The following is a 24,370-nucleotide window of genomic DNA, read 5'->3' as shown; positions in this document are numbered from 1 at the left end:
CTAGAGTCTCAGTTTGACCAATGAAAACTGGAACAAATTAGGCTGGGTGTCAAAGAAATATTTATTTGCTCACTCCTCTTTGTGACTCATGCTTTTCTGGCTGCAAGGAAGTCTATTCATTGAAAAGTTCCTGTTATTCTCAGGTAATCAGACTTATCCATTTCCTATGTATTCCTTCCACCACCTAAACTCAGAAGAAGAAACTGAAAGCTGATGAACTGTCCTGTAGTTCATAAATAAACTGCTCAGTCAGGGAAACAAAAAGCTGAATTTGAGTGATACCATTAATTCGATTTAACTAAAGCCTGACCCCCATAGCACGCTCAAAAACACCCAAGTTCCAACCACCCCAGGATCTCACCAAGATGCTGTAGAAGACACTACTAAGGGAGGAGGAAGCACCCAGATATTTGTCTATATCTATTTATAGGCTGTCTCTTTCCAAAATTAGATTTGATGTGGTAAGCCAAGACCCATTGCTAAATAGAGAAGAAAAACCAAGAAGTAAATTCAAAGAAATGTTCCCAAGGGCCACAGATATATCATACAGGGGAGTGTCCACATAGCCCACCATGGACAAACAAAATTCAAAAATCCAAAAGACCAAGTAATGGTCTAACTAAACAAGTAGTACTAAAAGTGAATACTACATTTTTTTTTTTTTTTTTCCTGAGTTGCTTCTGCCCAGAAGTAGTAGTGAGACCTTGGAGCAGAGTTTGGGAACTCCAAATGTAGCAACACAGATAAAAGTCTGCTCCATGTGATATTAATAGAATCCTATGTGATACTGTATTTTTTCAATAAATACTAGACATAGGAAACCACCACAGAGTAGGGCTCTTTCCCTTATATCAAAAAGCAAAACAAGATTAAAACATCAATACCTCACAATTGATTTTCTCTCCATATCCCGTGAAGGCTGGAGCCTGAAGAAATTCCCAGGTTCCCCCTTTGTCAAAGGTGATGACCGATCTCATGTTCTCCTCACTCATAGAACCATTAATCAGAGTAGCAATGTAGACTCCTTGCAATCCTTCTACTCGGTGGAAGTCAGCAAATGGCTCATTTGCAAAATACCTACAATATGAAAATAAACAGCTATGAACCTGAATTGGTATTTGCTTGTTATTATAAATAACATAAACTTTGACCATTTAAAAGTATACAATTTTGTGGCATTAAGCACATTCACAAAGTTGGGCAACTATCATTACTATCTGGTTCCAGAACATTTCATCATTCCAAAAGGAAACCTCATCCCCTTCCTCTTCCCTTCCCAAGCCCTGGAAACCACTCATCTGCTCCATGGGTTTATGAATTGGCCTATCTGGATATTTTATATAAATGGAATCTACAATACGTGGTCTTTTGTATCTGGTTACTTTCACTTAGCATAATGCTTTCAAGGTTCATCCACGTTACAGCACATTGTTAGTACTTCATTCCTTTTTTTTTTTGGAGACAGGGTCTTACTGCTGCCCAGGCAGGAGTGCAGTGGTACGATCACAGTTCACTGCAGCCTCGACCTCCCAGACTCAGATGATCCTCAATGACCCTCTTACCTTAGCCTCCCAAGTACCTGGGACTACAGGTGTGTGCCACTACGCCCAGCTAATTTTTTAATTTTTTGCTAGAGATGGGGTTTCGCCATGTTGCCGAGCCTGGTCTCGAACTCCTTAGCTCAAGTGATCCACCTGCCTCGGCCTCCCAAAGTGCTGGGATTACAGGCGTGAGCCACCATGCCCAGCCAGATAATTTGCTATTTTAAAAAATTTGTTTCTTTTCAACTTTTAGGGTCAAAAGGCTTATCTGATCAACAATTCCTAAAGGGGGTTTAGAATGATGAATATAACATACAAAAGTTGACGTAAGAGTCACATCTATTACATCACTATCGAAATTGACTCCAAATCCTCCAGCGAGCCTTCAAAAACAGAAATCATTAAGTCAGACCTACAAGACACTAATAACAGTGCTGAGGCTTAAAATTCAACCCAATCTGTAGGAACATAGCTCAGGGTTACACAGCCCCTCTCCAGGTACTTACAATCTAATTATCCAACACTCTGATCAGATAGAAGCCCACAAGGTCTTCTGTCAGGAAGCTCAGCAGAACCTGTCGACTCCTTCCTGAAGAAACTGTACATACAGCAAGGATGGCTCTAGAAAGCTTGGGGTCATATTCTTAAGAGAATACGGCCTTCCCAGGCTTTATCTACTATGCTGATACCCTGATGCCACAGGAAAGTGGTTTTGCGCTAAAATGATACAAGCATTACAAATAGAGCAGATTTCTGAGAAATTGTAACCAGGGCTCATACGTGGCTATTAAGACTGGAAGCTTAACTGAGTGAGGTGGCTCACGTCTGTAATCCCAGCACTTTGGGAGGCCGAGGATGGGGGGATCACAAGGTCAAGGGATCAAGACCATCCTGGCCAACATAGTGAAACCCTGTCTCTACTGAAAACACAAAAATTAGCTGGGTGTGGTGGCACATGCCTGTAGTCCCAGCTACTTGGGAGGCTGAGGCAGGAGAATCGCTTGAACCCAGGAGGCAGAGGTTGCAGTGAGCCAAGATCGTGCCACTGCACTCCAGCCTGGGTGACAGAGCAAGACTCCATCTCAAAACAAAAGAAAAAGAAAAAGAAAAAAGACTGGAAGCTTGCCCTTTATTTCAGGGGTTCTGAGCCACTGGCTACGCAATAAAGCAGAGAAACACTGCCCTCCGTCATCTGTCTCCACACAATCTCTTCAGCTGGATGACTGCCCTGCCACATCAGACAGAAAGACCCAAAAGACAACCTCTGAGGCAGGAAAAGGAACACTGGGAGCCCCACCAAAGCTGCTTCAGGCTGAAGGACTGAGCAGAACGCTGAATGAAATGCTGGAGTTGAGACCAAATTCTCTGACATGCGGTTTCCTTAGGTCTAGTTCAGTTATTTTTCAGGGCTTCTTAGGAACCAGCTGAAGGTCTCTCTCCCTCCTTCTCTGTTGACCTCTGCTCTACCTCTCTGGGGGTTATCATCATAAACTGTCACCCCACCAGTTATGGGCTTCTTCTACATATCTGGGAGGTCTGAGTTTCTGTCATTTAGATAAGCCCTGTTTCTTTCCCGAGTCGGATTCCTGGAGTTTTATCTTTTACTTCTAAGCAGAAGCCTGTCTTCCTGTATCTCACATGCTCCTCCACCAGGAGTCCCAGCTCATCCTTTTCTTTCCCCCACTTGGCCTGCCCTGCAACAATTTGCCCCACCCTAAGTACTTTCTCTGAGAGTCCACTTTCTTCCATTTTATCCTCACTGGCCCTCCCCCAGGCACTTCTCCCCTTCTTCCCAGAGTACCCAGGGCCAAGGCTTACCAGGAAGCTCACCAGGTCCCCTACAGCCCCGCTCAGTGCAGAATCCACGCCCTGGCAATACCCCCACCAACTGGACCCGTGCCCCTCCCTAAGGTGACCCGCGGGCCTGACATCTCCTCAGCACATTAGTTCCTCCAAAGCATCCAACATCTAGCTAGTGCTTTCCATGAGACTCCCACCTGGCACATCCCACCAGGGCCAGGGTCATTCCCTAGAAAGAGCTCTTTCTCCATTTCTCTAAGTAAATCAGAAGCAGTTCCCACACACCATCCTTTCCTATTCAGTTCAAAGACTTGCTCATTTCACACACCAGTTTACTCTAAACCAGCCTGCCCACGTGATGTGCTAATTCACCTTTATCCCATTTCATCCGGCTGAGATCTAGATGCAGATGACAAAATGTCACTCAGCTGAGTACAACGGAACCTCTCTAGTCCTCAGATAAAATCTGAGAAGAATGAGAAAACTGAGTAGGACGTTGGTCTATGACTCTTGAGGTGAATCTATTTCCAGTTTCTTCACTGGACTGTGCGCTCAGGCAAGGAGGGGAGGCCTGCAAAGGGCCATCGCTCTGGCTTCTGGTTCATACTCTGTCCCAGCATGAAACATTCACCCTGAATATCTGACACATGTGGAAGACAAGAAAATATTTAGCAAGCTGTGACTTTTCCATTTCATAGTCAGGGGTTTTTAATGGTGAAAAAAGAAAGATTAAAGCATCAGTAAAAGGTCTGAGGGACAGTGATTCACTATTTTAATTATTTTTAAAAGGAGACTATTATTCACCATTAAAATGAATGAGGCACTGATCTATGGTACCCATGGATGAACCTTGAAAACATTATGCTAAGTGAAAGAAGCCAGACACAGAAGGTCACATATTATTGTATGATTCCATTTATATGAAACACCCTGTAAAAGAGGGAAAAATCTACAGAGACAGAAATCAGACTGACAGCTGCCAGGGGCTGGGAGAAGGGGATAGTGGAGAGAAGCGACTTAATGGGCATGGGGTTTTCTTTTGGAGAAATGAGAAGGCCATGAAATTAAACAGAGGAGGCAGCGGCGCAAGATTGTAAATGTATCGAATGCCACCGAATTGCCTACTTTAAAATGATTAAGCTGATGTTATATAAATTTCACCTCAATAAATAATATGTATTTTTTGGAGACGGAGTCTCGCTCTGTCGCCCCCAGGCTGGAGTGCAGTAGCGCGATCTTGGCTCACAGAATCCTCTGCCTCCCGGGTTCAAGCGTTTCTCCTGCCTCAGCCTCCCGAGTAGCTGGGACTACAGGCACGTGCCACCACGCCCGGCTAATTTTTGCATATTTAGTAGAGATGGGGTTTCACCATGTTAGCCAAGATGGTCTCGATCTCCTGACCTCCTGATCTACCCACCTTGGCCTCCCAAAGTGCTGGGATAACAGGCGTGAGCCACCACGCCCAGTCAATAAATAATTTTTTCAATAAAAAATGACAAGAACCAGCCTGAAGGAGGTAGGATCTGCCACTGACCAAACCAGGACAAGCTGAGCATCAAAACGAATCATGGCAGGAATGGTTTATAACACATTAAATAATAATTAATCCATGAGTCTATGTCAGGGGAGGAAAGGAATAAAAGATAACAGCGCCTCCAAAAGAGAAGAAACAGGAAGTGGAAAAGCACCATCAGAGATCAGGTAGAAAGCTGGGCACGTGGGTATCTAATAGGCCTCTCCAACCAGGTAAGTCCCAAACCAAGTTCATGGTCTCCCCCTAATACTGCCCCTGCCCCAGATCTCCCTGACTCCCTGTGTGGCCATCTCTTTACAGGCAGCTCAGGTGAAGCAGCAGCAGTCCCGTGGCTCCTCCTTCTTTCACACCCCTCGTTCCCATCCATCAGCAAATCCCATTGGCTCTACTTTAAAAATATATTTAGGGTCTGACCATTTCCAACATCTCCAGTGCCACCACCCTGGGTCCAGCCAACGTCCATCCCTACTGGCCTGTATCTCTGCAATCCTTTCACAACTAGTCTTCCTGTTCCCGCCTTTGTCCCCTACAGTAGTCAAATTCCCACACAGCATTGAGGATAACTTCTGTAAAAGATAAGCCACATGAGGGCTCACTTATAATTATTTATAACACTATCCATTTATGTTTTACATTCTTTTCGTTACATAATGCAATTCACAATTTTTTAATGGAAAAAAAATGAAAGGTTAAATCAGATCATGTCCATTTCCCGGTCTAAACCTTCCATCTCATTTAGAAGGAAAAAACAGGATTGAGTGTGGTGGCTCATACCTGTAATCCCAGCACTTTGGGAGTCCAAGGCAGGCAGATCACTTGAGGTCAGGAGTTTGAGATCAGCCTGGCCAACATGGTACTGTCTCTACTAAAAATATAAAAATTAGCCTGACCTGGTGGCACACGCCTGTAATCCCAGCTACTTTTGAGGCTGAGGCAAGAGAATCACTTGAACCTGGGAAGTGGAGGCTGCAGTGACCCAAAATCACGCCACTGCATTCCAGCCTGGGCGACAGAGCGAGACTACATCTCAAAAACAAACAAACAAAAAAAACCAACAAAAAGGAAAAAAACAAAGTTCTTCACAAGCCCCTGAAGGCCCTATAGGATCTGAGCCCTGCTCTCTTAGGTACTGTTTCTTCCTTCTCTCTCCCTCTCTTCAGCCCTTCCAGCCACTCTGGCCTCCTCCCTGCTCTAAAACAGCAGTGCAGTCCAGCCTCAGAGTCACTGTGCTTCCTGTCTGCCCTGCTTGCAGTGCTACTCGCCCAGGGTTCTGCCTGGTTCCTTCCCTCATGTAATTCAGGCACCTGCTTAAATGTCCCCCTCCTGAAGCAGCCCGTAGAATAAAAGAACACCCTTGCAAACCCCCGTCCCCTGATCTTGCTTTATTTTTCTTTTCCACATGTTACCAGGCAGATCACATACTTGCTTATATTCTATCTTCCCCAACTAGAATATAAACTCCATGGAAGAGGGACTTTGTTCTGATATTTTATTGCTTCATACATTATTTTGTGGCTATACCTAGAACACTCTGGCAGAGAGCAGCAGCATACTTGTGAATAAACTGACAATGGAATGAATTGCCCAGAAACAGGGGGCACAAAGGCATGCCCTCAGACCTGGCTGTCATGGCTGGAGAGCCAGACCCCATCCCAGACCAGTCAGCTTCATGCAGGAGCCTCTTTCCAAGAGCAGAGGGGACTCTAACCACAGCCACACAGGTCATCCAAGTCTGGCTGTCAAACGACAAATCAGAATAAATGGTCCTGAAAGGATAAGAACCAATTCATGCCTCCCAAACCCCCAAGTCCTCCACCACCCCTTGATGGGTGTGGTGCTCAGATATTGCTCACTGCTGGACTGCAAAACTGCTCTAAACACATGATTTACAGATAAAGGATCAATGACGTTGATGCCTTTCCTTACAAAACACTGCAATTATCTCTAAAAAAAAAAAAAAAAAAAGAGTAATGACATCAATTAACCTGATCCACTGGCCGCATATGCCAGCTCTCACTGACTTGATATTTTCCAAGGGTTGTTTTTCAATGCTCAGAAACCACAAAACCAGAACACTGAACAAAAGGAGCTCAAGGGATTGATTAACACAGTAGCTCTGACCCTAAATGTTACCTAGAGCTGTAGTTTCCAGACTTGGCTGCACATAAGAATCACCTAGGGTGCTTCTTAAAATCCTCATAACCTGGCCACACCCCAAACCCATCCCACGGTGATCCCTGGGCACGTGAGCCAGACACTGGATTTCCAGAACTTCCCGGGTGAATCCACATGTGCAGCTAACGCCGCAAACCACTGAACCAGAGAGAAGCTAATGGTTGTGTTGGCCTAAGAAGGCAGAAGGACTCACGGTCTCCTTACCTCACCAAGGTGTCACTGCCGGCCCCTCCTGGGCTGTAATAGAGCACGTTCTCCAAGGACAGGGAGAACTTCAGCCCCTCTGCCTCTGAGATGTATAAATTGGTACGGTTGTTACTGTGGCTGACGCACACAAACACCTGGTCCTCGGAGGCATCTGCGATGTAATATTCCTTTGGAATCAGAAGTCAAAAAAGATACGTCAAAAAACAAATGTGCCCTGTGGGCTTTTTCTATACACACGGAAGCAATGACTTTCAAATGTCCTAGTGACGAATGTGTGCCTAAAGCCCACAGGAAGCTCCCTAACCTTGGCAAAGAAGCTTTGGCGACTTTCCCTTTGGAGAACCTGAGGCCGATCTGCAGCTTAGCAGGCCCCTTACTGGCAAACGGGGCACAAAATAACGGGCCACTGCACTGCACAAATGACCTACAAACCTCTTTCTGTTAATAATGTCTCCCTCATTTTCCCATGAGACCTTTCATTCGTGCAAAGTACAATATGGATTAATGCATTTCGCTTTATTTTCCCTAAGGTGACCAAAGGAAGGCAGAATCCATAGAAACTAGCAGAGAACTGGCAAGACAGTTCTCCCTATGATCCCATTCGTTGGGTGGAAGGTAAGTCAGTGAGCTACTTACCTTTCATCAAACCAACTGCCAGTGTCAAGACGTTTCACTGTGACCTCCTCTCTGTGGCAACTCCTCTAATGACCCCATCCCATGCAGCTCTTTCCTATCCATCTTCATGTTATAAAGCTGCATATGTAAGCACTTGCTTATGTGTGGTTTCTTCTGCTGCTCAGTTCATAGTCTCTCCAACCTATTTCTAAAAGGTGGGACCCAAATCCTATCCCCTGTTGGAACTCACTCCTTGCAAGCAATACAGCAGGTACTCAATAAAAAAAATTCCTATCATGCACAAACTTCCCATTGCTTCAGTACTGGCACGCTGCTCAGATGGCACTGACTCTGGCTCCAACCTCTCTCTGCCAGTGCCGCTCCACTTAAAGCAAACTAAGACTCTCCTTCAGCTCTGCTTCAGTGAAGTGGGAAACACAGACCACGATGGCCAAAGTGTAACTGCTCTCTCTAGAGACCTCTCTGGAAAGTGACTTCAGGGAGGTTCCATAAAATATCCACTCCAGCAGGCCATCCCTGCAACACCCTTCCTCTGACCTCTGCATAAAGACAGTGACACTTCTTCCCAACCTCAAGCAGACCCCACTCACATTAATAGGATGTCTTGTGACAAACTGGGCTGCTCGCATGGGCTTCCGGCCAAAGGAGACCCAGAGCTGGACAGAAGACTGCTGTTGAGTGCCCAAGAGATGCTGCCAAGGAAGAGGAGAAAAAAAAAATTAATGGTGCCACATTACAGTCATTCAAAAGCAGCAAAAATAAAAATAGAAGAATCAGATTCTTCCAGTTCTACTGGAAACACAAAATAGAGACTGATTGCAAATTCATATTTTTGCAGCATCTGCCATCACTGGGCAGCTTGGGTTGTACTGCTTCATCTTAGATACCTGGTTTGCAACAGACACTAGATACTCCGTGGATATTAGATAAGGAAGGAAATGGTATGATGGTAGAACTTGGACTAGAGGAGGTTGTTGGAGGCTGCCAACACTTCAGTAGGTAAGAGATAGAAAGAGGATTGTGTGATGAGGCTGAAGAAATAGGCAGGGAGGAGCCTACAGCCCCCAAACCACTAAAGGGTGAGATCAGCCACACACCATGCACACAAAACATGTTCTTTTCTTCTTTCTACTCCTATTTTTAGGTTACAAGGATGCTGCAGTCACAAGGCTTTAATTTGCACCAAGACTTGAGAGAATATTCATTGATTCTGGTTTTCCATCTCTGAATAATCTCATTGAGGAAGGTCTTTTGCTAGAATATATATTCATTGGTAGAGTATTCAACATGAGGTTGACCACATCACATTGCATTTTAGAGACTTTTAAGTCACAGAAAGAATCTTGGAAATGTGTATAAAAGCATCAGATTACGAGCTAGCTCTACCAACTGAAAAAATGACAAAAATCTCTCTAGCTTTCAGTTTATTCATCTACAAAAGGAGAAACTGATTTGGATCATGACTTCCCTATAGATGGGTTTAAATGGTCCAGCAATCCTGTAAACATATATGCAAATTTTTTATATACACTCATTTATTTTGCTATGGAGGCTCCATACATTTTATCAGATTCTCAAGAAAGTCCACAATTCCAAAAAAGAGAAGAACTGTTACAAAGACTCTGTGTGGTTTCTTCCAGCTCTAAAAGAACACGGCCAGAAACTGAAGGGAAATGTTGCATATCTGTCAGGAAAGACACAGGGAGGCATACCGTCATGTGGACATAATCATACAAATGACTATTAAACTTATTGAGATGTTGGGATTCCCAGCCAGAGGGGTTACTTCGGCTTCACTTATCCTTGACTAGGTTGCTGTTTATTATAGATATTAACTTCCTAAAGAGTAAGGAACATACCCATTTATTTTATCTGTAACATAACAACTCAGTACCCTGTGCTCACACATGCCCTATGAATACTGTGAGGACCCAGCTGATAAAGACAAAGTTACTTTTAATCCATTTGAGCAGCAGACATTCAAACTACCACTGAACAAATGGTTAAAAGTAGTTTGTTTTCAAGAAATCAGGTAAAGAGGTACAAAAGACTGCCCACCAAAATGGAAACCTGAAAACCACATTAATAGCTTGTACTAAACATGGGGCTGTAGGAAATGATGGATCTACTAAAAATGTAAAAGCATATTAACTGAATGAGAAAACAATTCCCAGCAAAATTGTGACATATAAATTCCAAAAGTCCTCATTAAGCTGATAAAATGTCATGACTATGTCAGATGATTGGTTTCAGTCAGCCTATATACATATTTTTGTGAATATATAGAGGAACGTTATCAGTGAAATACACATTTTTATGCTTTGTTTTTTACTACTTCCAACTGTCAGTAAAACTTTAAAAAGAGTGATTTCTCAATGACACCCAGGCTCATCATTAGTTAAAAATACTTAACAATTGCTGCTGCGAGGCCTGAGTATTAAGAATATATTTCACACGTCAGTCTTACCTCATAAATGCAAAAATCACAGAATACTACAATCATCGAACCAAAAAAAAATCTCAAAACGCATCGATCCCACTTCCTTCTTGGAGAATTATTCCTAAACCTGGACAATTCAGGTTCATTCTTAATGCATTTTTAAAGAGTTATTATATTGTTTTACTGCCACCAAGAAATATATTAACAATTAAACTATGGTACACTAGTGATTGTAAGATGTATTGTAAGGCTCTGAGATTTTTCTTAATAAACCGTAGGTTTTGGGTTGGTTTGTTTTTTATGTCTATTATTATAAAAGCAAATCATACTCATGGAAAACATCCAACAGCACAGATGAGTACAAGGTAAATGCAGAAGCTCTGCTCTGACCTCCACATCCCTCCTCCCACTCTACCCTGCAGAGTGCCCAGTGGCTAACAGCTCTTGTGCATCCTTTCAGAAATACACTGTGCCACCACACGCAAGCATACTTACATAGTGACAGACACTGCTACATCTACCCTCAACACCCATTATCCCTTTCCTTCCGAGCACTGGGACCCTGACAACATCCAGGATAAATGACTGCACTTCTCTACCATTTTTGCAGCTATGGGTAGTCACGTGATTAAGTACTAATCAATAAGATTAAAAACAGAAGTCTTGTGTCGGATTTCTAGGAAGGCTGCTTAAATAGATGGAATTGGTGGAAAGAGGTCCTACTTGCTGTCTTTCCTTATTCTTCCTAACTGCAATAAGGACTTGAAGGCTAGTGTGGACGTCTTGAACCACGAGGTAATCTCGAGAATGGAAATCATTAGTCAGGATGGTAGAACGTTAAGACAGATATCTGGGTTCCCAAGAACATCAGGACACCGACATACCAGCCCATGACAGCCTACCTCCAGGCAGCGAGGGGGAGAAAACTAAACTCCTGACTTGGTTAAGCAACTTTTCTTTCTAGTCTATTACCAGCAACCTAACACAATTCTAAACTGACACAGGCAATCTAATTTTTCACATATAATTTGAATCATGATATAAATGCTGTTTTATTACTTAACTTTTTCCATTAACAGTGTATCTTACTGTCCCACAATTTAAAATCTTATCACTGGCAATGTATCTTAGACATCTTTCCACTTAACAGCTATTGGTAGGCATTTGGGTTATTTCCAAAAACATTTCTTAAACACACACACACACGTATATATTTATTACTTTTTCAGAACTGCACAATACTATTGGTACGATGTATTCTTAGAGAAGAATTCTTAAGTCAAAATTTGTATTTTTGATAGCTATCATGAAATGGCCCTCCTGAAAGGCTGTACCAGCTAACACATCCACAAACACACATACCTTCATCAACTACTAGGAATGATTTAAATGTTTTAATCTAAGTCAATCCTATAAAGTCTGAGAATTTATAAGAAGTTTTTTTTTAATTTTGTTTTCATTTCTGATAATTAAAAATAAATTCGGCCAGGCACAGTGGCTCATGCCTGTAATCCCAGCACTTTGGGAGGCCAAGGTGGGCAGATCATGAGGTCAAGAGATCAAGACCATCCTGGCCAATATGGTGAAACCCCGTCTTTACTAAAAATACAAAAATTAGCTAGGCATAGTGGAGTATGCCTATAGTCCCAGCTACTCGGGAGGCTGAGACAGGAGAATCACCTGAACCTGGGAGGCGGAGGTTGCAGTAAGCCGAGATCATGCCACTGCACTCTAGCCTGGCGACAGAGAAAGACTCCATCTCAGAAATAAATAAATAAATAAATAAATAAATAAACAAATCCATCTAGGTATGTGAATAACCTTAATTTCCCTTTATATTTGAGATTGTGTTAAGAGCAAAAACAAATGGAGGAGGATCAAGAAGAGGAGAAAGGAACTAAATAAAGGATACTCTCATCAAGTAAAGGCCAAAGGATACTGCAATGAGCTATCCCACCGAAAGTTGCATGGCAGCTCAGCTAGAGAAAATGCGTAAAGAACTAAGCCCTCCCAGGGCATGTGGAAGCACAGGGCCACTAGTTCAGAAGCACCAGAGCCGTGGGTCACATCCTCCCTTGAAGCAGCAACAAAGCTTCAGCAAAACATCCTCATCCACATTAATGTTGTTTACCAAAAAAAAAATCCTAAATAAAACATAGCTAAAATCCGACATCTGGGATATTCCAGGGGGTAAAAAGGAGTGAGTAGATAGCTATGGAGAGGTTGGCAAATGTAGGTAAGTAATATTGAAGCTGAATGAGGGCACATGGGGAGGTCATATCAGCATTAACTGTTCTTTCGTGTAGGTTGGAAAATGCCTATAATAAAGTTTACAAAGTTAATACTAATTGGAAGCATTTCTAGGAACTCTAAAAATATACTCATCCATAAAAGCAAGAAAAACACTGACAAAAATCTTCAAAATCAACTTTTTCACAATTCTGCAAATGAAATAAAGAGTTGCAAAAATTCAAGGCACATTTATTCAAGAACAATGGCTGAATCTTGGCAAAAATAGCCAGCTTTGTGATGTTTTCATTTGCCCTAATCCCATCCCCCTCTCTCTAGCTCTGTGGTAGCCTTGGAAACCCACAGCCTCACATCTACAATAGCTGTGAAAAAACAGCAGCCTGGCAGCCACTGGAGAGGACAGAATAGGTCTGGAGTTCCCAAAAAGCCTGACCTGTCTGGGGGCTCACAGGAAAGCTGCATTATCAGCTCTTGTCTTTATATAGCCTGACTTGGTTCATGATATAGACAGCCTTATAGCCAGCCAAGGTATTTACTGAAAACTGAATAAAAACTAGCAATTGCTTATCATCATAACTGCTGAAGATAGTATTACCAATTGGGAATGAAAAGAGGCTAACTAAAAAGCTTAAAAGGAAAAACTGGGGAAGAAGATGCCCTTAGGAGACTTCAATAAGCTCTAGAATATTCCTGGGACTCCACAAGGTCAAGCACATAAGAGCTGTGAGTATGCTCAAGAAATAAATGAACAGGGTCTAATCTCTTACCTCCAGCTAATCTTGAAGCTCTACATAAGCAGGAAGTGAAGGCTAGGACAGAGTTTTAAACTCCCTGCCAGAGTATTGAAGGTATACCCAAACACACACCCAGAGGCCATTAGCAAAGGCTGAGGGACTTAGTGGTTCAAAGTGTTTAAGAAAATCTCTGTCTTATCATTGGCTGACCAATAAGCTAAATTATGAGATACTTCAGTAGCAATAACAATAAAGAACACAAACTTGATAGCAGTATAGAAACTCCCTGAACAACAAAAACAACAACAACAAAAACAGGAACAACAACAAATAGCAACAACACAAAACCCTGAGGAGGGCGTGTCAGTGGTATGGAGCTGCCACACCATTTAAAATGTCCAGTTTTCAATAAAAAAATCACAGTACAAGCAAAGAAACAGCAAAGTATAGCCTATACACAAGCAAAAAGAGTAGTTAGTAGAAATTGTCCTTAAAAGCTCAGACATTAGACTAAGTAAAAAAAAAAAAAATTCAATAAGCTATCATAAATATGCTCAAAGGACTAAAATAAATCATATATAAAGTATGAAAGGACACAATGAGAACAATGCCTCATCAAATAGAGAATATCAATAAAGAAATAAAAAAATTAAAAAAGAAAAACAAGCAAATAGAAATTTGGGAGTTGAAAAGTATAATAAATCAAAAGAAAAATTTAGTAGAGGCGTTTAACAGCAGATTTGAACCAGGAAAATAAAAAAGCAGTGAACTTTAAGACATGTCAATTGTGATATCTTAGTCTGACCAAAAAAAAAAAAAAAAATGTTAAAATAAACAGAGTCTAAAAGAACCAGGAAACACCATCAAGTGTCCTGACATACAAATTACTGAAGTTATTGACGAGATGACAGAATAAAGGAGAAAGAATATTTGAAGAAATAATGACCCAAAACTCCCCAAATTTGATGAAAAACATAAATCCAGTGAGCTCAATGAATTCCTAAAAGGATAAACTCAGAGACCCATGCCCAGGCACATAGTAAAACTGTTGAAAGCCAAAGATAAAGAAACTTGGAAAGCAGCAAAAGAAAAATGACTCATCTTATATAACGAGTCCTCAATTAGACTAAAACTGTACTGATGGGCTTTAAGAGTACAAAGATGAGACAATAATAGCACAAAAGCAGGGACACAATAAAGCTATATAATGACAAATATTTTGTACACTACTGAAGTTACATTGTTATTAATCCAAATTAGATTTCACAAATTAAGATATTTATTATACTCCCCAAAGCACAGATTAAGAAAACACCTGGGAAAAATTTAGTGAAAGAAGGTACAAGGGAATTTAAATGTTACCCTAGAAAATCTGCATTTAATATAAAAGAAGGCAGTAATGAAGTAATAGAGGAACCAAAAAAAAAAAAAAAACTATGAGGAATATAGAAAGCAAACAGCAATAGCAGATACGTAGTCTACCTTTTAGTAATTACATTAAATGTAGGTGAATTAAACACCCTAATCAAAAGGCAGAAATCAAAAGAATGCATAAAAGACCTGACACAACCATATGCTATTTACAAGGATTCAAAGATACAAATAGATTGAAACTACAAGGATGAAAAAATGATATGCTCTGTGATATGGTTTGGCTGTGTCCCCACCCAAATCTCATCTGGAATTCCCACATGCTGTGGGAGGGACCAGGTGGGTGGTAATTGAATCATGGAGGCAGGTCTTTTCCGTGATAGTGTTATCACTGTTCTCCTGATAGTGAATAAGTCTCATGAGATCTGATGGTTTTTAAAATGAGGGGTTTTCCTGCACAAGCTCTCTTTGCCTGCTGTCGTCCATGTAAGACATGACTTGCTCCTGCTTGCCTTCCGCTATTATTGTGAGGCTTCCCCAGCCATGTGGAACTATAAGTCCATTATAAACCTTTTTTGTAAATTGCCCAGTGTTGGGTATGTCTTTATTAGCAGCATGAAAACGGACTAATACACCATGTTAACTGTACCCAGAAGAAAAGAAGAATAGCTATAGTAATAGTCAAGATAGAATTTAAGACAAAAAATAGTTACTAGAGACAAGGAAGGACATTTAATAATGATAAAAGTGTCCATCTAGAAGAATTAACAATCATAAACATATATGCACCTAACAACAGAACTCCAAAGCACAAGAGGGAAAACTGCCACAATTGAAGGGAGAAATAAATAATTCAAGACGATAACAGTTAGAGATTTCAACAGTTAAAGATTTTCCCATCTTCATTATAGAACAAGGCAGAAAAGGAAAAAGATAAACTGAACATCACCATCAACCAAGTAGTTTTAATAAACATTTCTAGAACATAATACCCAACAACAGCAGAATACACATTCTTCTCAAAGCACATCTTTCGTTTCACATGTTCAGCCACATTCTCAAGGAAAACAGATGTTAAGTATTAAAATAAGCCTCAATACATTTAAAAAGAACTGAAACCATATAAAGTACATTCTGTGATCATAATGGAATAAAATGAGAAACCAAAAAGACAAGGAAATTCACAAATATATTGAAATTAAACAACACATTCAAAAATCATCAATGGGTCAAAAGGAATCACAAGAGTCATTAGAAAATACTTTAAGATGAATGAAAATGAAAACATAAGCATATGAAATGCAGCTAAAGCAGTGATTAGAGAAAAATGTATACCTATAATCACTTATATTAAAAAAGAAGAAAAATATCAAATCAATAACCTGACTATCCACCTTAAGAATGTAGAAACATAAGGGCAAACTAAGCCCAAAGCAAGCACAATGAAAGAAATACAAAGATTAGAGTAGGAATAAATGAAATACAGAAGAGAAAAAGAATAAAGAAAATTACTCAAATAATATACTGATTCTTTGAAAAGATTAACAAAATTTAATAAACTAGACTACAAGCTAGACTTACCAAGAAAAGAAGACTCAAATTATTAAAATTAGGAAAGAAATAAGAAACATCATTAACAACCTCACAGAAATAAAAAAGAAGATTAGTATGAATACTATAAATAATTGAAAATTAAATAACTTAGAAGAAATGAACAAATTACTAGAAAGATACAAACTGCTGAAACTGAACCAAAGATAAATTTTAAAAACTAAAAAGATTGAATTAGTAACCAGAAAACTTCCCACAAAGATGGTAAATTCTGCCAAACAAATTACAGGATAAAAATGATGATAAACCAAGAGCAAGTGGGATTCATTCCAAAAATGTGCATTGGTTTAGCATATGAGAAAGATCCATCAGTGTAATATTCAATGTTAACAGACTAAAGGAGGAAAAAAAGAAACATATGATATCACAGCTGACACAGAAAAAGCACTGACAAAATCCCAGACTTTTTCATGATAAAAACACTCAACAACCTAGGAATAGAAGGGAACCTTTCTCAAATTGGTAAAGGGCATCTAGAAAAACCCCACAGTTAAAAATCATACTTAATGGTATAAGATTGAATGCATTTCCCCTAAGATCAGGAATAAGACAAGGATGCCTACTCTCTCCACTCCTAGTCAACATTTTACTAGAGGTTCTAGCCAATGCAGTTAGGCAAAAAAAACAAACAAATAAAAGGCCTCCAGACTGGAAAGGAAGAATTAAAGGATGATGTTGTCTCTTTTAGCAGACCTAAGGAATTATCCTAAAGAATCCACACACCAAAAAAGTTAGAACTAATAAAGTTCAGCAAGGTTGGAGAATATACGATCACTAATACAAAAATCAATCATGTTTCTACATACTAGCAATGAACAATCTGAAAATGAAATAAAGAAAAGAACCATTTACAATGGAGCCAAAAAGGATACTTAGGAAACTTTTTTTTTTTTTTTTTTTTTGAGATGGAGCCTCACTCTGTCACCCAGGCTGGAGTACAGTGGCACGATCCCAACTCACTGCAATCTCTGTCTCCTGGGTTCAAGCAATTCTTCTGCCTCAGCCTCCCGAGTAGCTGGGACTACAGGTACACCCCACCACACCCAGCTAATTTTTGTATTTTTAGTAGAGACAGGGTTTCACCATATTGGCCAGGCTGGTCTCGAACTCCTGACCTCGTTATCCGCCCACCTCAGCCTCCCAAAGTGCTGAAATTACAGGTGTGAGCCACCGTGCCCAGTCAGGAGAAGTTTTTAACTAAAGAAGTCCGGGATTTGTACACTGAAAACCAGAAAATCCAGTTGAAAGAAATTAAAGAAAACCTAAATAAATGGAAGAATATCCTTTGTCCATGCATTGGAAGACATAATATATTGAGATGGTAATACTCTCCAAATTGTGTTGAATCTGTAGATCAATCTCTATCAAAATCCCATCTGTGGTTTTTTTTGTTGTTGTTGTTTTGGCAAAAAATTGACAAGCTGATCTTAAACACACGTTGAAAGAATAGCCAATACAATCTTGAAAAAAGAACGAAGTTGGAGAGTTCTAATTTACCACATTCAAAACTTATTACAAAACTACAGTAATCAAGACAGTGTGATGTTGGCATAGGGATAGACATATAGATTAATGGAATAGAACTATGAGTCCAGAAACAGGCCAAGTGCAGTGGCCTGGGCAACATAGTGAGACCCTGTTTCTTCAAAAACTTAGCCAGGCCACAGTGGTGCATGCCTGTAGTTGCAGCTACTCAGGAAGCTGGGGCGGGAGGACCATTGAGCTTGTGAGTTCAAAGCTGCAGTGAGCCATGACTATGCCACTACATTCCAGCCTAGGTGACAGCAAAACTATCTCAAAAAAAAAGAGAGAGAGAGAGAGAGAGAGAAGGAGTCCAGAAATAAATTCTCATATTTGTGAGAAATTAATTTTCAACCAAGGTACCAAGAGAAAAGTATAGCCTTTTCAACAAATGGTGCTGGGACAACTGGTTATCCACATACAAAAGAATGAAGGTAAATAACTACTTCACACTAGATAAAAAAATTAATTGAAAATGAAATGAATCATAGACTGTAAGAGCTAAAACTACATAACTCTTAAAGGAAAAGGAAGCATATCTTCATGACCTCAGATTAGGCAATAGTTTCTCGGATATAACAATAGAACAGACAACAACAACAAAAAAAATGGATAAATTGAACTTCATCAAAATTAAAAACAAGGCTGGGTATGGTGGCTCGTGCCTGTAATCCCAACACTTTGGGAGGCCAAGGTAGGAGGATTGCTTGAGCCCAGGAGTTTGAGACCAGCCTCGGCAACTTGATGAAATCCCATCTTTACAAAAAATTAAAAAATTAACAGGTATGGTGGCACATGGCTGTGGTCCCAGCTACTCAGGAGGCTGAGGTAGGAGGACTGCTTGAGCGCATGAAGATCACGGCTGCGGTGAGCCATGATTGCTCCACTGCACTCCAGCCTGGGTGACAGAGTAAGACCCCCAACTCAAAAAACTAAAAATAAAAACTTTAGTGCTGAAAAAGAAAAGAAAGTAAAAAGATAAACCAAGGAATGGCAGAAAAGATTTGCAAATCATGTAACATATATAAAAAATATATAGAAAAAAGAACTACTATAACTCAAGAACAAAAAAGAACCCAATTTAAAAACGGACAAAGGCCTTGAATAGACATCTGTCCAAGAAAGACATACAAATGGCCAACAGCCACATGAAAAGATGTTCAACATATGTTCAACATCCTTAGCCATCAGGAATTCAAATTAAAACCATTAGATACCACTTCACACTTAACTGGGATGGCTATCATCCAAAAAACAGTAACAAATGTTGACAAGGATATGGGAAAACTACACCCTAATACATTTCTGGTGGGAATATAAAATGGTACAATAGTTTTGAAAAACCACTTGACGGATTCTCAAAAAGTTAAACAGAATTGTCGGCTGGGCACAGTGGCTCACGCTTGTAATCCCAGCACTTTGGGAGGCCAAGGTGGGCGGATCACAAGGTCAGGAGATCGAGACCACCCTGGCTAACATGATGAAACCCTGTCTCTACTAAAAAATACAAAAAATTAGCCAGGTGTGGCAGCAGGCACCTGTAGTCCCAGCTACTCGGAGGCTGAGGCAGGAGAACAGCGTGAACCCGGGGAACTTGCAGTGAGCCAAGATCGTGCCACCGAACTCCAGCCTGCGTGACACAGTGAGACTCTGTCCCGAAAAAAAAAAAAAAAGAAGTGCCACATGACCCAGTAGTTACGCTCCCAGGTATAAACCCAACAGAATTAAAAACATAAGTTCACACACAAACTTGCACAGGAACATTCACAGCAGCACTGTTTGTAACAGTGAAATAGTAGACACAAGCCAAATGGCCACCAACTAATACATGGATAAATAAAATATGTTATATTCATTGCAAATACTAGTCAGCCATTAAAAATGGTTAAAGTAATTATACATGCTACAATATAAATGAAACTTGAAAACATTATACTGTGAAAGAAACCAGTCACAAAACGTCACTGATATAGTTTGGCTATGTCCCCACCCAAATCTCATCTTGAATTGTAGCTCCCCCATAATCCCCACGTGTCATGGGAGGGACCTGGTGGGAGGTAACTCAATCATGGGGGTGGGTTGTTCTGTGCTGTTCTCAACATAGTGAATAAGTCTCACGAGATCTGATGGTTTTATAAAGGGCAGTTCCCCTGCACACGCTCTCTTGCCTGCTGCCATGTAAGCCATGCCTTTGCTCCTCCTTCGCCTTCTGCCTTGATTGTGAGGCCTCTCCAGCCATGTGGAACTGTGAGTCTATTAAACCTCCTTTTCTTTATAAATAACCCAGTCTAGGGCATTTCTTCATAGCAGTATGAAAATGAACTAATACAGTCACAAATTGTGTGATTTCTATTATATAAAATGCCCAAGATAAGCAAAGCCATAAAGATACTAGATTAGTGATTACCAGCATCAGGGAGGAAAAGGGAAGTAATGGTAACGGGTATGTGGTTTCTTCTGTGGGGTGATAAAAATATTTGGAATTAGATAATGATGATCATTGCACAACTTTATGAATATACTAAAAACCACTGAATTGTACACTTAAAAGCGTTAAATTTTGTAGAATGTGAATTGTATCTGAACACAGTTGTAACAAATATTAATTTTAAATGTATTGGTATTATAGTTTTATTTTTAATCTGTAAATGTTTGGGTTTTATTGATCGTAGATGAGAGTTATAAGCATTAGGTGCAAATATAAAGCTAATGCTTTATATTTAAGTAACATAGTTAAAATAATAGGTAAGTAATTTGATTTGGGTCAGTTATCCTATAATTCACAACACAGTTTTGTCAGCTGATTTCTCATCTAGAAGGCCACAACATCTTGCAGCAGTTACTAAACTCTTCTGTTACCTCTGATCAACATTAGAGACTAAATTAGCTTAAGGTTGAAAATTGGTTTTCAATAGTGAAATTGGTGGTTGCTTGGTCAGAATCATGAAAATACACATGGGCCCTCACTTGGAAGATCGACATGACATCAAAATACTTGAACTGGGCATAATATTCTAAAGATACCATCCTGTCATGAACAGGGCATAACAATTGAGAGAGGCCCATAACCTATACTTTTGGGGATAATGCCTGGGACTTGTCAAGACAATGCGATTCCAGTTACCTGATGCCAACTGAAGGGGTAACAGACAACTAGCAGCATAGTCAGCAACTACAGGTAGTCAGACAACTATCTGTAAAGGTCCAGATAATAGGTTATTTTCGGCTTTTGGAGCCATACTGCCTCTGTATAGTTAACTATGCAACTCTACCACTGCGGTATGAAAGCAACCTTAGACCACACATAAGCAATGACTATGGCTGTGTCTCAGTAAAACTTCATTTACAAGAACAGGTGGTGGGCCACAGTTTCCTAGCATCCACTCTAGAACATAGCGTGTGCAGCATGCAAGGCATAGGTGGCTGCATCACCTGTAAGGACACATGCAAGTCCACAGATCACGTCTTTGCGTACTGATACACATTTGTGCCAGAAATATCTGAGCCTGGCTTGCAAGATAATCTTAATCTGGTAGTGAGGTTGTGAGGTTGTAGGGGAGTAGCTAACCCTGACCCACCTCAAGCTTTTCAGCAATTATTGTTATCTACTGAAAGAGTCTCACAGTTGTATATTACCAAATTAACAAATCACAGAGGAACGTCATTGTTTCTTTAATGGCCCTATCATTTTGATATAGACTATGAAGACAAATAAGTGAACTTTATGTCAAAAAGCAAGGAATAAAAATTAAACTAGACAGCTTAAGGGCAACAAATACAAAGCACATTACAAAGCCAGAGCAAGGCCAACAGGGTACCAGGAGGTTCTGAAGACCTGGACACCAGCTCCAGTCCTGAAGCCAGGGGGCTGAAACAGTAACTTGCAAAGGACTGGAATTACTCACGGTGCTGGAAGGAAGCAAAAGAGTTAATCACACAAAACCAACTTTCTGTAGTTTTAAAATCAGTTCTTTGATTTTCCCAATTTGATCTGAATTCATTTAACACTAAAGCCAGCTGGAATTCCCCAAGCTCAGGCAGCCTTAGAACTAGGCAAATCCCAGATAAAAAGTTACACTTGCAGGTTTCAACACTCCTACTGGGAGGGGATTATCTGACCAAGGCCAACTTTGTTTATCCTTGTGGTTTAGCAGTCTGATGTAATAAAAAGGAGGAAAGCACATATTTTATGTGCTGTCCACAGCCAGTTGTGTTTCTTTTCTCATCAATCCATCCCTTGAGAAATATTCCCTAGACAGTAGTACAACTCTGTCATTCGAAGCATCTGCCTGTAGAAGGCTCAGGGCAGAGTTTCTCAAACTGGTGATTCTTAGATGACCTTGGGATGCTCTGGGGAAAAGTGCATTTGAGCCCTGCAATCTGCACTTGTAACAGCTGTCCTTTACTGATGCTGACGTGGGTACTCCTAAGACCACAATTTGGGAAACACCTGTCAGTGGTGGCCCAACTCATCTTACCTACATCCTCTTGCTAACACCACTGACCTTGGACTCTGTTGGTTCATCCATGTGCAGGAGGAGGAGCCAACACATAACTACAGTTTTGCCACCAACAGCATATAAATAAATAAGCCATATAGAGAGTTAAGAATTGCCTATAAAAGTACCAAAAATTTAATACCTCTCCCACCACATTTCTAAAAATTGACTACTTTTTAAATTTCGTGGGCAAACATGGCATTCATTCAACTCCATTGCGCATCTGCTGTATACCAAACATTGTGCAAGGCACTGGGTATTGTATTAGTGAGATCGAAACAAACATGACCCCTAATCTTACCACTGCCTAGGTTTAATTAAAAACTCACCACAGGCACTCTGTAAATCAGATACATCTGGAGAACAGACATAGCTGTTAGATTGGAATGGAGGGCACAGAAAGCTCCAGCTGGAATATAACTCTTTTTCTTTTTTCTTTTTTTTTTTTTTTGAGAAGGAGTCTTGCTCTGTTGCTCAGATTGGAGTGCAATGGCATGATCTTGGCTCACTGCAGCCTCCACCTCCCGACTTCAAGCAATTCTCCTGCCTCAGCCTTCCGAGTAGCTGGGATTACAAGCACGTGCCACCACACCAGCCTAATTTTTGTATTTTTAGTAGAGATGGGGTTTCACCATGTTGACCAGGCTCGTCTTGAACTACTGACCTCAAAGGGTCCACCCACCTTGGCCTCCCAAAGTGCTGGGATTACAGGCATGAGCTACCATGCCCGGTCCAGCTGGGATATAACTTAAACTCTCAGCCGTGACACCTAGGAATAAGCCGGTTAAGAGAAATGCACAACAGCTATCCATCCTGCCCTGGTTCACACAAAAAGGAGGACAAACCAGGCAGTCAGCCAATGTGTTTTAGAGTTCAGAATTAAAATCATACAATAACTCCAGGCCCAAGGAACTAAGGCAGAAAAGGCCTATAAACCCTGGAGAACTGAAGGCAAGGTTTTAGACCGTACTGAAAACTCAAGACTGTCCAACTGATGTCACAAGACACCAGTGCTTGGGCCTGATTTCTCATCTGTGTGTTCCCATCACCCCATCCCTGCCCAAAGTCATTCAAGGATGCTTACGTTTCTTGGCTGCTGTACATATTTGTGCATGTGTGTCTAAGAGAAAGATAGAGAAAGAGACAAGCAAAGCAGGAAGACAGTGAACCGATGTCTATGGATCAATGCAAATGGCCCCACAAGAAAAACTGCCATAGGCTAATGGTTTTTCAGAACATTTTGCAAGGTAACTGAAAATGCCTCTAGCCTTTAGCCACCCACATCTCTCTTCTCATTCTGTCCTTACTCCCTGCTTTTCCTGCTGGGGAGGTCCTCTCTTGACCCTAAAATCCTACCAAGAAGGTTGACCTACTTCCACCTGGCCTGCTACCAATTATAGAAGTAAATGGGAACCTGAAGGAAAACATTACGTCTGATTTCAGTCTCTAAGGTTAACAGTGACAGACAATACAGCAACCTCCCAGTTAGCAAAGGCCTTCAACAGAGCCTGAGTCAACAAGGGAAGGGCACCATCAGGAACGCAAGCCAGTAGCCTCCCAGAAATAAGAGCCCCACCTGCCCTCGACTGGGCCTGGTTTTTTCCTTTACAACTAGGGTGATAAAGACTGAACTCGATACGGTTTCAAGACAAGTCCTGTTAAGTAATTAACTCTGGTTTTAAAGGAGCAAGCCCACCATTTCAGCATCTGGCTCCAACACATCAAATCAAGGGGAAGATTTTCCCAAAGGCTGAGAGTTAAGCTACTTACTGACAGCTGGAAGCTTAATTACTGCTTTTCTTAGAGCATTAACTCCCACTAGCCAATGACTACACATCCTATTAGCCATGTAAATTAACATGTGTTGAAAAATCTCAAAGAAATCAGCCTAAGTTTAAAGGAAATCAGGCAGTGGGATTAAAGGAAAGAAACCACTGAACCACCCTCCCCCCTCCATTCTTTGCTCTTTTCATAGGGATTTCAAAGCAATAGTCTTTGTCAAGAATGCTTAGGAAACAACCAAATTTCTAGAGCCTAGAGCCACTTTGAGT

General features: G+C 40.8%; 1 protein-coding gene across 1 annotated transcript in view; it reads right to left on the bottom strand.

Annotated features, from left to right (window-relative positions):
* The window catches only part of SORL1 (sortilin related receptor 1), a 178,198-nt gene that overhangs the window by 109,179 nt on the left and 44,649 nt on the right, over positions 1-24,370 (bottom strand). Inside the window, exons 7-9 of the mRNA XM_038005081.2 lie at positions 8,484-8,585; positions 7,255-7,424; positions 885-1,077 (exon numbers count right to left, since the gene is read on the bottom strand). Of these exons, the coding sequence (XP_037861009.2) occupies positions 885-1,077; positions 7,255-7,424; positions 8,484-8,585 (465 nt within the window). The remainder of the gene's footprint in view (positions 1-884; positions 1,078-7,254; positions 7,425-8,483; positions 8,586-24,370) is intronic.

This window comes from Chlorocebus sabaeus, chromosome 1 (assembly GCF_047675955.1).
Source record: "Chlorocebus sabaeus isolate Y175 chromosome 1, mChlSab1.0.hap1, whole genome shotgun sequence".
Classification (NCBI taxonomy): Eukaryota; Metazoa; Chordata; class Mammalia; order Primates; family Cercopithecidae; genus Chlorocebus; species Chlorocebus sabaeus.
The sequence above is the reverse complement of the archived record's forward strand: the minus strand, read 5'-3'. Positions and strand labels throughout refer to the sequence as shown.